Source organism: Carassius carassius, chromosome 11 (genome assembly GCF_963082965.1).
Source record: "Carassius carassius chromosome 11, fCarCar2.1, whole genome shotgun sequence".
Classification (NCBI taxonomy): domain Eukaryota; kingdom Metazoa; phylum Chordata; class Actinopteri; order Cypriniformes; family Cyprinidae; genus Carassius; species Carassius carassius.
The window spans coordinates 2017476-2032455 of record NC_081765.1 but is presented as its reverse complement, the minus strand read 5'-3'; the positions used below and the strand labels follow the sequence as shown (position 1 = coordinate 2032455).

Below are 14980 nucleotides of genomic sequence, written 5' to 3'. Positions count from 1 at the left end.
TGGCGTTGCCAGATTGGGTGTTTTTTCCGCTACATATTAAGGCCGATTTACGGTGGGTTTTAGGTGGGTTTTCGCCTGGAAGGCTTTATAGAAATCTGGCATCCTACTGAACGAAGTTAAACTGAGAGAGCGTGGCGTTCACAGACACCAGAATGAACGACTTCACAGTAACGTTCATCAGGCAGTAATGCGGTACGTTCAGTTCAGTCCAAAACATGAACGAGTTCATGAATTATCGTTCAATGAACGCGTCCATGCACAACTCTGGCGGGAGTATTAGCTTCGAGGTATGGGGAATGGCTGCTAACGTACTTTGCAAAAAACAAATGACTGAGATCATCATGAATTCGGTTATTGTTTATTTATTGCCTAACGCTTACATGAGGCCCCGTCTAGTTTGTGTGTGTGTGTGTGCTCACGTCTTATATTTGTGTGTGTGTGCTGTGCTCACTTCTCATATGAGTAACTTTATGTGCGTAGATAGTTCATATACATGTATGTGTGACTAGTACTTAGTATATATGCAAGCGTGTTTCATATGTGTGCGTGAATGAAGTTTGATTTAAGCCCTAAACGGCGCCTCATACTTATACACTGGCCGGGAAGCCGGTCGCGTTCATTCACAACTTGCGCCATGATGTCAGTTTGTAATGATATGCTAAAGTGTTACCTGCGGTGTCAACCCCCCTCCTTCCTGCAACCAATCAACGTGCCCCTCATTTGCATTATTATAATGACCGTCCACGACAGCCAAAATATCGCATCAGATCTCGCGAGACAATAATGCCTACAGAAATAAGGGTCTGAGGAGCTCTGTGTTTATTTTTTTCCCACTTTTCTTTTTTAGAAGGGCCTGAAAGACTATAATACAGCAGTAGGTATCCAAGGTAATACGAGGGTATGACTCCTTTAAGTACTTTCACTGGCTTTGGCCACGACTCACTATTTAGCAGATCGAAATTGGGCAGTCCCACGATAAGCAAGAGGCAAAACCAAGCGCCACTTTCTGTTGTGATGGTGGGAGGTGGTTGAACCCAATTGCAGACAGAATGCTCTCACAAGATTTATTGGAGACAAAAAACAGAAAACAAAACCCACAAGGGGGCAAAACAAGACAAAAGGCAAAAGCCTTGACTAAGACTGAACTAAGACTTGACGATGACTAAACAGTAACCTACAACAAACAATTAACATTATATGTAGAACAGAACTCTAGACAAAAAAAGCTTGACAACAGTTGGCAACATTTGGTAATATTTGACAATATTAAACAATGAACCGACCCAGGACAGAGAAACACAAGGGGTTTATAAAGGGAGGCTAATAATGAACACAACAGGTGAAACTGATACGCTACTAATTACAAAACGAGGATCACAAGGGGGGCGGGGTTACATGACAAGACAACGCAAGCACATGGCCCAAAGACAAGGCCATGTGCTTGTACACAAAACACGGGCCTGTCATGATCCTGCCACAAGACTAGAGAAAAATCAGGACATGAAGGCAGAATCATGACAGAACCCCTCCCTTAAGGAGCGGCTTCCAGACGCTCCTCAAGGGAACATCAAACACGGGACACGACTGACTGGGACAAAGACACAAACCAACAAGACATGACAAATAACACTAAAGGCAAACATGAAAAAACAATCACAGGGTTAGGGTGCAAAATCAAAAACAATAAACAAGGCAGAGGAGGTGGGGGAAGCACAAAGTCCTTAGAGGGCAGTCCAGGGTGGATGGGAGGACTGGGGGTCTTGGGTCTCCGGGACGAGGACTGAGGACTGGGACTCCGGGGGAACTTGGCTGGAGACACATGAGGGGATGACTTGGGGAAAACAGTAGGCAGCTTGACAGGAGAGGCAGGAGGTGACACAACAGGAGACAAGACAGGGGATACTGCGGGTGACTGTGGGGAAGAAGCAAGAATAGAGCTCCCCAACGACGGCTCAGTATCAGCGCTCCCCATCTCTAAATCGGGGAGATCATCGTCCGCAGCAGACTGTGGTACTGCGCTCCCGGCAGCTGACTGGGGTATGGCGCTCACGGCAGCTGACTGGGGTACGGCGCTCACGGCAGCTGACTGGGGTACGGCGCTCACGGCAGCTGACTGGGGTACGGCGCTCACGGCTGCTGACTGGGGTATGGCGCTCACGGCAGCTGATTGGGGTACGGCGCTCGTAGAATCTGTGGATTCGGTACAAGACATGACTGACTTGCCAGGGGCTTCAAGAATCTGGACTAGACGCTTTAGGTAATCAGCCAAAGTGTCAGCAGCGACGAGGACAGGCATCTCTTGATGTGCTGAAACAGCCCGCAAGACAGCTACAGCAGCTGAATCGGCCGCGACTCTCTCAGCGGTACTCACGATAGCGTGCTCTGGGACAGCACCTGGGACGGCGCTTGCAGTAGCGGGCTCTGGGACAGTACCTGGGAGAGCGCTTGCAGTAGCGGGCTCTGGGACAGCACCTGGGAGAACGCTTGCAGTAGCGGGCTCTGGGACAGCGCTTAGGACAGCGCTTGCAGAGGCGGGCTCTGGGACCGCGCTTAGGACAGCACTTGCAGTAGCGGGCTCTGGGATGGGCAGAGATGAAGGGCGAGAGGCTCCCTTTCTCCTCCTCTTTCTCTTAGGTCGCGGTGTGGAAGACATAGCCGGACATGTGGCTGGTTGGAGAAGCTCAGCGGGATCTGTGACTTGCGTTGGTAGGGCAGTCTCAGTCAGTGCTGACTCAGTCGAGGATGACTCAGACGAAGAATCCCACGAAGTCCGTCTCCCTCGTTTACCACGAAGATTAACAGGAGTGGATGGGACCTCGGAAGAAGTGGAGTGAGCCTGGTCCCCTAGAGAAACACCAGCCAGGACCCGACCCTCCAGGATCACGGGCAGCTTGGCTGGTGGCGACAACACTGTGGGACTCTGCGGCTTCTCCCGAGAGAAACGATCCCAGAGTTGGGCATAATTTCTCAGGATCCACTCTCCCTGGGACGGGACTGGGAGGTTGACCCTCTCTCTGTCGGTGGGGGCCGACAACCAGCATTGTTCACGGATCTGTGATTGTAGCTGGAGCAGGGAGGACATACGGTCTACTGGGTTCCTTGTTGGTCGGTTCATTCTGTTATGTGGGATGGAGGTTGATGAACCCAAAAGCAGACGGAATGCTCTCACAAGATTTATTGGAGACAAAAAACAGAAAACAAAACCCACGAGGGGGCAAAACAAGACATAAGGCAAAAGCCTTGACTAAGACTGAACTAAGACTTGACGATGACTAAACAGTAACCTACAACAAACAATTAACATGACTGGGGTACGGCGCTCACGGCAGCTGACTGGGGTACTGCGCTCACGGCAGCTGACTGGGGTATGGTGCTCACGGCAGCTGATTGGGGTACGGCGCTCGTAGAATCTGTGGATTCGGTACAAGACATGACTGACTTGCCAGGGGCTTCAAGAATCTGGACTAGACGCTTTAGGTAATTGCTTTAGGTTCATTGGCCATGATGTGTTTCTGACAAGTCACCTTAACTCCTTCAACAGGGCACAGACCAGAAGCATGATGACTGAAATTGAATTGAAATATCCTGGAACTTTCTTCTTGAGAAAGTTTGTCATTCTCACACTCACCATGGCAAACGGGAAAGGCAATCCACATCTTGGTTTTGCCTACCCACTCTATATTTGGTATCAAATGTAAATGTAGTGAGCACAGCTAACTATCAATAACTTGTGGCATCCAACTTTGCTGTTGTTAACCTCATTGGATTGTGTTCAGTCACAACAGTGAACACATTACCATACAAATAATCATGGATGTGACTAGAGGGGCGGGACTGAGAGCCGTGGGAACGGAGCGAGGCCGGTGGAGTGATTGGGAAATGAGCGACACCTGCTCCAGTCACCGGTCTCAAGTCCCATGGAGGAGATCGGAAGGATACAAAAGAGGAGTGACGACAGTGAAGGACGAGAGAGGACCAAGCCTGGGCTTTATTTTGTGTTTGGTTTTGTTTGTGCGCAGCAGTCATCCACGAGGGGCGCTGTTTTGTGTTTATTTTGTAATTAAACTTTGATTTGAATGTCTGCCGGTTCCAGCCTCCTTCTTCACGAGATTATGAAGTTTGTACTCTGTCATTATAAAACTCTCCTTTCACTCACCAACTGTGAAGTGGAGCAGGACAATCTTGTTTTGGATACTCATTTTGGGTGCAGGGAAGGCCTTTTTTGCGTGATAAATATGAGCAGCACAGCGCATAAATGGGTAAATATTAATTCTACTGTTAAAAACAAATAAAGAAACTATGTAGTTGAGTGGTTATTATGTGCAAACCGTAAGTCACTCTCATATTTCACTATTTGTGCATTGTCTATTCCGATTTGAATCTTGTGACATATAAACGCACACATCAACCCGATCACTTTAGTGTTCATGTAAACACTACAATCAGTTTCGCCAATCAGAATGAACTCAGTCCGATTGAACCAAATACTGTGCATGTAAACATAGCCATTGAAAAGGAATATTTTTTCCAATCCTGTAGACATTCCAGTTCTGGAAAGGAAGTTAATTAAAGTCTATGAAATTCCTAACGGGCAGGCTGCAGATCGAATTGTAAAGTCAATTGATGAAAGGGAACAACAAGCAACACAGAACCCACCACCCCTACCTGAAAGGGGCATATGGTACAGTCTTTAGACTCACTTTTGTTGGAGATGTTTTGCCCAAGGGATGAGGGGAAGATGTCGGAGCCACTACTTAAAGTCTCTCTGGAAGATGATGATGATGTTCCTTTGTTAGACCTATCAGAATTAAACATGATTCTGAAGAGATGATTCTGAAGTTGTGGAAGACGTTACTAGCAGTTTGGAACTCACACAAGGAGGGTGACTGAAGATAAGGTTCTGAAGTTGTTGCAGACTTTCCTTGTTTCTCAGTTGTACAACATCAGCATCTTAGCACATCTTGGCTTGCCACATTTCTCTTAGCAACAACAGTTTAGCACACTTCTTTATGTCTAAGATAACCTTTTTTTCTGAGAAGGAGGGATTTGCAAGTTGGCACCTTTCAGTTGCAGCGTTTTGATTAGCCAATGCTGTCAGAGGTGGCCATGGTATGGGGTCTGTTTGCATAGGTTAAAGTCCATGTTTAGAACAATGTCTTTAAGGTTTTTCCTATACATGATTTAATTTCCAAACCAATTCCAGATTACCCTACACAATTATGCTAAAAATATGAATGCCAAACATCAATGGGTAATGCTGAACATTGACCAGTGCATTCATATATCTAGTAAATATCTTAATAGGTAAGGTTGCATACACGCAGCACTCATTAAATATGTAAAATTCTGAAAATGGATTTGAACTTTTGTCCATTTTGTGTGTGAAGACAAGTTTTTACTTTGTGGCTTGTTTCTCTTGTGAGGGGGATTTACAATCATTCATACTTTGATTAGAGTAACAGATACAAAGCAGTAACTGAGCAGGGATTTCTGTTTGTCAATGTTACCCTCCTCTCCATAAGAGGTAGTATTATTTTAATTGAAGGCAAAAGGTGCTTTGTTGTCCCCAAAACCCGATCAAATCAAGATTAAGCTTTACAGTCATCAACTGCTGTCCACTACAATAGATAAAAACAATGACAGCCAATCAGAATTAATCCTGCTATAAAGACCTCGAGAAATTAAAGCAGTTGATGAACATGCGTTTGGAATAACAGACGATATCGTCTGCTGGTGTGGATGCTAATATAGTTATCTTTATGGTTATTGTTCTTGGTGTGAATGTGCCTTTTGACAAAGAAACTGATGAACTCATTATAAAGAAGATTCACTAGGAACAGAACAACACTTTGTGTAATTAATAGTTAGTGTCTTACAAATTAAAATATATGTATTTGTTGTTATTCTTGTTATATTTCATATGCAACATTGTGACCTTTTAAAAAGATGCATTACAATATCAAACCTGTCAAAAACATGAGTAGAGGTCTGTGCGGCTGGCAAACTAATGGGCTGACTTTTGTTTCAAATATGGCTATGAAAATTGTTGAATGCTATTGATTGCAACTGAAAATTGTGAAGTAGCATAAATTAAATTAAGCATGAGCTGTACAGTATGTGGATATTAACTGTGATAGGATGTAACATCATCACTTTGAGGTAGAATATCTAAAGCAGTAAGATTGATTCCATGCAATATAATTAAATCTAGTGTATGATTAAAACGATGAGTGGCCCCGGTGACATTTTGCTTGACTCCAAAAGAGTTTATTAGGTCAGTAAACGCAAGTCCTAATGCATCATTTGTATTATCAACGTGAATATTAAAATCTCCCATGATTAGCGCCTTATCAACTGTAACCAGAAGGTCTTAGAGGAAATCTGCAAATTATTTTAGGAATTCTGTATAGTCATTGAAAGTCATTGAACGCTTTTGAGGTTTTTGTAAGGTTTTGGTTAATAATTCCTTCTGATGGAATTGACAACTGTTGAGTCATTATTAGAGGGTTACCATAATTTTCACTTAAGAATACTGTTCTAAATAATTAGTAATTCCCTTAAAAGGAGTTATTACTATCTAAAACCATAGATGACAAAAACCTGAGATGACTTCAGTGACATCATCTTACAATTCTTTACTAACAACTTCCAACTCATTACTAGTGGGCTACGGCTACCATGATCTTCAATTTAGAATTAAGTATACATTATGCATTTATTGCATTTGTTGTTTGAAAAAAAAAAAAAATTAGTTACTGATTAGCTAAAAGTGAATTACCTATTTTAGCTAAGTGCTATTACTTAATAATTTGTTAATCATAGCTTTCTGTTATGGTTAAAAAGTAGTTCCTAGAATGTTAATACTGTGTTACACATTTGTTCTTGTATAGGTATTTGTTAATGATGGAACAACATGCTAAAGTGTTACTGAATAACTTTATTAACAAGTGTTAATGGGTATAACTGTCCCATGTGTTTTTCTTTGCAGGTTTCTTACACATTTAGTTTCTGGATTTTACTTAGACAACAGCTGAAAGAAAAAACTGAAGAGGAGCTGCAGACAGCAGATCATTTAATGGAAGTCAAAGTGCAATCATGTATGCATATAATTTAGATTTTAAAATAGTTTATTTCAATCTATGCATGCTATATAAAAATGTGTACTGAACTTATTGCTTCTCACAAAAATTACACAAAAGGACATTTTTAAATCATAAGTAGCAATATAAAAAATATGAAGATAATGGTTTAAAAAAAATTCAAGGGCAAAACTAAATTTAACATATCATCATCTTAAGAGCATTGTTTCCCAACCCTGGTCCTGGTGTTAGAATGTTACAGTTAGATGCTTAGTAACAGACCCAAATGTATGCCTTAAATAAACATGCTTTAGACAGTCACAGAAACACTGCGTGTCCACCTAAAAGTCCACTCTGGAAAACTTAATAGTATACTGTCAGCAATATATAATATGAGGATGCACAATGCTAGAGCCATTACGTAAATAGGCTATCTATCTATCTATCTATCTATCTATCTATCTATCTATCTATCTATCTATCTATCTATCTATCTATCTATCTATCTATCTATCTATCAGTATTACACTTGTGTCTTGCTGGACGCAAATGGGAAAAAGCCTGAAAGCAGTGAAGCTGCATTGCCAGTGGTTCAAGCTGTGTATTTAAAAACAAACCAATGGCTGCACGAGCCTATGGTGACAAAGCCCGCCAAGCCTGCCACAGCTCGCCAGAATGGGCGGGGCACTCTGGCTACATAAGTGGGTGTTCACCACAGGATTCTCAGGTTACTTCGACTGAAGTGATGACCGAGTCGTGCAGCTACATACCATGGCTAGCAAGGCATTACTCGTCTCTGTATCTCAGAGAACTGAGCTTATATTAAGTAACCGAGTACATTCCCTTTCAATACTACACTTGTACTGCATCTTGCTTGAAGCATATGGGAACAGTGCAATCACACCTTGGTAATGTAGTGGAACGGCTAAGATATCAAACTTCCATAAGTAATCCATTGCAATAGAGATGTTAACAATAATCCAAGGTTAATACGGGTTAAGATCCAAGAGGTCATACCTGGCCTAATTAATCATTCCAAAGTACTCCTGTCACTTCGACACCCACGGTCCGAGAGGTAACAGGTGAACTGATGCCAAAGAGCTTGAGCATGATATGGTCAAGGGCTCTCTATCAGATTTGTTTATGCAGGTCACTTAAGTGGAAAGGACACTGGCCTGTAAGGGCAGGAATTCCAGGTTTTAAAATCTTGCAAATGTGGATGGCGAGTCCCAGCCGGCTGCCTCACAAATATCCACAATGGACCAACTGGGCCATGCCGAAGATGCGGCGATGTTGCTAGTCGAGTGGGCCTGTACTCCAATGGGGCATTAAAGGCCCAAGGAAGAGTATGCTAGTGAGATGAAGCAGACAAAGTTGTTCCTACTGCCTATAGGGGGCGGAATGCTCAATATAGATTCTCAGAGCTCTAACTGGGCAGAGCATAAATGGATCACTGTCCTCTTCAGAGGGAGGAAGCGCAGAGAGCGTAATGACCTTAGGTACATAACCGTGCCTTGGTTTCAGGACAACTTAGTTTCATTAGGTCAAGATTCCAGGCAGGCAAGGCTAATAGAGAGCACCTGCAGGTGCCCTATTCACTTTGCTGATGCCAGTGCTAGAAGCAGGAAAGTGTTCAGTGATAACAACTGAATGCTGGCAGATTGTGGAATCTCGAGGGTGTGCACCGTGGGTGAATACCATGAAGGGACAGAGGGAAGAGGCGGATTCAGCCTTCTGTCACCCCTCAGAAAACGGCTGACCGCGCTGTGTCTGCCCACAGATCGGCCCTTGATAAGGGCATAGGGAGCCATCAAGGCCACCACATAGACTTTGAGAGCGGATGGGGAGCATCCCTTATCCAGCAACTCTTGCAAAAATGACAACAAATCTTGTCAAATTGGTAGTCTGAGGGTCTTTGCCATGGTTTAGACTCCAAGTGGAGAAACTAGAACACTTTAAGGCATAGAGGCAGCTCGTAGACAGGGCTCTAGCCTCCAAAATTGTGTTCAGAACTCACTATGGGAGGCTGGAAGGCAACTGTCAACCAGCCAGAGATGCAGGGCCCATAGTTCAGGCCGAGGGTGCCATGTTGTCTCATCCGCTTGAGAAAGGAGATTCGATCTCAGCAGAACAGGCTCGGATTTGCCGAAGATCTCCCAGATCCTCTGAACCGTTTGCAGATGGAGCATCCACTCCCCTGAGGGAACATTGCTCCTTATTAACATGTCCGCTCCTTGCATCAATTTGCCCAGCATATGTGTTGCTCTCAGTGAGCTCTGAAGAGATGCTTTGATGAGAGGCCTCCCTTGCAATTCATGTGGGACACCACAGACATGTTGTCCGATTTCATTAACACATGGTGTCCTTTTAGGACTGGCAGAAAGAACTGACAGGCTAAACATACTGCTAGCATCTCCAGGCAGTTGATGTGGATGCCCTTTTTCTGCCTTTGACCAGTGGCCAAAATTGACCCTGAGATCATGGCACTCCAGGTGGCTAATGAGGATGGTCCTGTGTGATATTAATTCTGCCACTGACTGGGCCAGAAGGAGCCAGTCATCAGCGTAGCTGAGAATGTGGTTTCCCATCTGTCTCCAAGAGGAGAGAGCTGCGTTCATGTACTTTGTAAAAGTGTAGGGGGCCAGAAGTATGCATCCGGTGAAAAAAACCAGTCTCTTCAGCAAATTTGCGCAAGGATTTGTTCCAACGTAGTCATCCTGAATGACTTTTTCATAAGGGCATGATTCAGGTGTCTGAGATCAAGGATGGGCCAGAGGCCACCATCTTTTTTTGTGGGGGGGGGGGGGGGGGTGCGGGGAATGAGGCAGTAGATGCTGTGGAAGCCTGACTCACTCTGAAGTCAAAGTCAAAGTCACCTTTATTTATATAGCGCTTTAAACAAAATACATTGCGTCAAAGCAACTGAACAACATTCATTAGGAAAACAGTGTCAATAATGCAAAAATGATTGTTAAAGGCAGTTCATCATTGGATTCAGTTATGTCATCTCTGTTCAGTTAAATAGTGTCTGTGCATTTATTTGCAATCAAGTCAATGATATTGCTGTAGATGAAGTGTCCCCAACTAAGCAAGCCAGAGGCGACAGCGGCAAGGAACCGAAACTCCATCGGTGACAGAATGGAGAAAAAAACCTTGGGAGAAACCAGGCTCAGTTGGGGGGCCAGTTCTCCTCTGACCAGACGAAACCAGTAGTTCAATTCCAGGCTGCAGCAAAGTCAGATTGTGCAGAAGAATCATCTGTTTCCTGTGGTCTTGTCCTGGTGCTCCTCTGAGACAAGGTCTTTACAGGGGATCTGTATCTGGGGCTCTAGTTGTCCTGGTCTCCGCTGTCTTTCAGGGATGTAGAGGTCCTTTCTAGGTGCTGATCCAGCATCTGGTCTGGATACGTACTGGATCCGGGTGACTGCAGTGACCCTCTGATCTGGACACAGACTGGATCTGGTGGCCACGGTGACCTCGGAACAAGAGAGAAAGAGACAAATATTAGCGTAGATGCCATTCTTCTAATGATGTAGCAAGTACATAGGGTGTTATGGGAAGTGTTTCCGGTTCCGGTTTACCTAATTAATGCAGCCTAAAAATCCTTTAACGGATTTGGATAATAAAAGCATATTAATATGTTATGTGTATGCCAGGTTAAAGAGATGGGTCTTTAATCTAGATTTAAACTGCAAGAGTGTGTCTGCCTCCCGAACAATGTTAGGTAGGTTATTCCAGAGTTTAGGCGCCTAATAGGAAAAGGATCTGCCGCCTGCAGTTGATTTTGATATTCTAGGTATTATCAAATTGCCTGAGTTTTGAGAACGTAGCGGATGTAGAGGATTATAATGTAAAAGGAGCTCATTCAAATACTGAGGTGCTAAACCATTCAGGGCTTTATAAGTAATAAGCAATATTTTAAAATCTATACGATGCTTGATAGGGAGCCAGTGCAGTGTTGACAGGACCGGGCTAATATGGTCATACTTCCTGGTTCTAGTAAGAACTCTTGCTGCTGCATTTTGGACTAGCTGTAGTTTGTTTACTAAGCGTGCAGAACAACCACCCAATAAAGCATTACAATAATCTAACCTTTAGGTCATAAATGCATGGATTAACATTTCTGCATTTGACATTGAGAGCATAGGCCGTAATTAAGATATATTTTTGAGATGGAAAAATGCAGTTTTACAAATGCTAGAAACGTGGCTTTCTAAGGAAAGATTGCGATCAAATAGCACACCTAGGTTCCTAACTGATGACGAAGAATTGACAGAGCAACCATCAAGTCTTAGACAGTGTTCTAGGTTATTACAAGCGGAGTTTTTAGGTCCTATAATTAACACCTCTGTTTTTTCAGAATTTAGCAGTAAGAAATTACTCGTCATCCAGTTTTTTATATCGACTATGCAATCCATTAGTTTTTCAAATTGGTGTGTTTCACCGGGCTGCGAAGAAATATAGAGCTGAGTATCATCAGCATAACAGTGAAAGCTAACACCATGTTTCCTGATGATATCTCCCAAGGGTAACATATAAAGCGTGAAGAGTAGCGGCCCTAGTACTGAGCCTTGAGGTACTCCATACTGCACTTGTGATCGATAGGATACATCTTCATTCACTGCTACGAACTGATGGTGGTCATATAAGTACGATTTAAACCATGCTAATGCACTTCCACTGATGCCAACAAAGTGTTCAAGTCTATGCAAAAGAATGTTGTGGTCAATTGTGTCAAACGCAGCACTAAGATCCAATAAAACTAACAGAGAGATACACCCACGATCAGATGATAAGAGCAGATCATTTGTAACTCTAAGGAGAGCAGTCTCAGTACTATGATACGGTCTAAATTCTGACTGGAAATCCTCACATATACCATTTTTTCTCTAAGAAGGAATATAATTGTGTGGATACCACCATTTCTAGTATCTTGGACAGAAAAGGGAGTTTCGAGATTCGAGATGGTCTATAATTAACTAGTTATTTGGGGTCAAGTTGTGGTTTTTTGATGAGAGGCTTAATAACAGCCAGTTTGAAGGTTTTGGGGACATATCCTAATGACAATGAGGAATTAATAATAGTCAGAAGAGGATCTATGACTTCTGGAAGCACCTCTTTTAGGAGCTTAGATGGTATAGGGTCTAACATACATGTTGTTGGTTTAGATGATTTAACAAGTCTATACAATTCTTCCTCTCTTATGGTATAGAATGAGTGGAACTGTTCCTCAGGGGGTCTATAGTGCACTGTCTGATGTGATACTGTAGCTGACGGCTGAATGGTTGCAATTTTATCTCTAATAGTATCAATTTTAGAAGTAAAGTAGTTCATAAAGTCATTACTGCTGTGGTGTTGGGAAATGTCAACACTTGTTGAGGCTTTATTTTTCGTTAATTCAGCCACTGTATTGAATAAATACCTGGGGTTATGTTTGTTTTCTTCTAAAAGAGAAGAAAAGTAATCGGATCTAGCAGTTTTTAATGCTTTTCTGTAGAATATGTTACTTTCCCGCCAAGCAATACGAAATACCTCTAGTTTTGTTTTCCTCCAGCTGCGCTCCATTTTTCGGGCTGCTCTCTTTAGGGTGCGAGTATGCTCATTATACCATGGTGTCAAACTGTTTTCCTTAACCTTCCTTAAGCGTAAAGGAGCAACTTTATTTAAAGGGCTAGAAAAGAGAGAGTCCATAGTTTCTGTTACATCATCAAGTTGTTCTGAGGTTTTGGATATGCTAAGGAATTTGGTTACATCAGGAAGATAACTTAAAAAGCAGTCTTTTGTGTTAGAAGTGATGGTTCTTCCATACTTGTAACAAGAAGTAGAATTTACAATTTTGGCTATATGAAGTTTGCACAGAACTAAATAATGACCTGAGATATCATCACTTGGCTGAATAATTTCAACACCATCAACATCAATTCCATGTGACAGTATTAAATCTAGAGTATGATTTCGACAATGAGTAGGTCCTGAAACGTGTTGTCTAACACCAATAGAGTTCAGAATGTCTATAAATGCTGATCCCAGACTTTATTAAAGAGTTTGGTGATTTTACATCTGAGTTAGTTCTGGCTGCAGATAAAGTTTTAATAGTTGGTGATTTTAATATCCATGTTGATAATGAAAACGATGCATTGGGATCAGCATTTATAGACATTCTGAACTCTATTGGTGTTAGACAACACGTTTCAGGACCTACTCATTGTCGAAATCATACTCTAGATTTAATACTGTCACATGGAATTGATGTTGATGGTGTTGAAATTATTCAGCCAAGTGATAATATCTCAGATCATTATTTAGTTCTTTGCAAAATTCATATAGCCAAAATTGTAAATTCTACTTATCTTCAAGTTATCTTCCTGATGTATCCAAATTCCTTAGCATATCCAAAACCTCAGAACAACTTGATGATGTAACAGAAACTATGGACTCTCTCTTTTCTAGCACTTTAAATAAAGTTGCTCCTTTACGCTTAAGGAAGGTTAAGGAAAACAGTTTGACACCATGGTATAATGACCATACTCGCACCCTAAAGAGAGCAGCCCGAAAAATGGAGCGCAGCTGGAGGAAAACAAAACTAGAGGTATTATCAAATTATCAAATTTGATGTATTGCTTGGCGGGAAAGTAACATATCCTACAGAGAAGCATTAAAAACTGCTAGATCCGATTACTTTTCTTCTCTTTTAGAAGAAAACAAACATAACCCCAGGTATTTATTCAATACAGTGGCTAAATTAACGAAAAATAAAGCCTCAACAAGTGTTGACATTTCCCAACACCACAGCAGTAATGACTTTATGAACTACTTTACTTCTAAAATCGATACTATTAGAGATAAAATTGCAACCATTCAGCCGTCAGCTACAGTATCACATCAGACAGTGCACTATAGACCCCCTGAGGAACAGTTCCACTCATTCTCTACCATAGGAGAGGAAGAATTGTATAAACTTGTTAAATCATCTAAACCAACAACATGTATGTTAGACCCTATACCATCTAAGCTCCTGAAAGAGGTGCTTCCAGAAGTCATAGATCCTCTTCTGACTATTATTAATTCCTCATTGTCATTAGGACATGTCCCCAAAACCTTCAAACTGGCTGTTATTAAGCCTCTCATCAAAAAACCACAACTTGACCCCAAAGAACTAGTTAATTATAGACCAATCTCGAATCTCCCTTTTCTGTCCAAAATACTAGAAAAGATGGTATCCACACAATTATATTCCTTCTTAGAGAAAAATGGTATATGTGAGGATTTCCAGTCAGGATTTAGACCGTATCACAGTACTGAGACTGCTCTTCTTAGAGTTACAAATGATCTGCTCTTATCATCTGATCGTGGGTGTATCTCTCTATTAGTTTTATTGGATCTTAGTGCTGCGTTTGACACAATTGACCACAACATTCTTTTGCATAGACTTGAATACTTTGTTGGCATCAGTGGAAGTGCATTAGCATGGTTTAAATCGTACTTATATGACCGCCATCAGTTCGTAGCAGTGAATGAAGATGTATCCTATCGATCACAAGTGCAGTATGGAGTACCTCAAGGCTCAGTACTAGGGCCGCTACTCTTCACGCTTTATATGTTACCCTTGGGAGATATCATCAGGAAACATGGTGTTAGCTTTCACTGTTATGCTGATGATACTCAGCTCTATATTTCTTCGCAGCCCGGTGAAACACACCAATTTGAAAAACTAACGGATTGCATAGTCGATATAAAAAACTGGATGACGAGTAATTTCTTACTGCTAAATTCTGAAAAAACAGAGGTGTTAATTATAGGACCTAAAAACTCTGCTTGTAATAACCTAGAACACTGTCTAAGACTTGATGGTTGCTCTGTCAATTCTTCGTCATCAGTTAGGAACCTAGGTGTGCTACTTG

The 14980-nt window shown here is 42.1% G+C and overlaps 1 protein-coding gene across 1 annotated transcript in view; it reads left to right on the top strand.

Moving 5' to 3' along the window:
• Positions 1 to 14980, top strand: part of si:dkey-11f4.7 (piezo-type mechanosensitive ion channel component 2) — a 256411-nt gene that overhangs the window by 77182 nt on the left and 164249 nt on the right. The window contains 1 exon segment of the mRNA XM_059561374.1: positions 6989 to 7097. Coding sequence (XP_059417357.1) covers positions 6989 to 7097 — 109 coding nt within the window.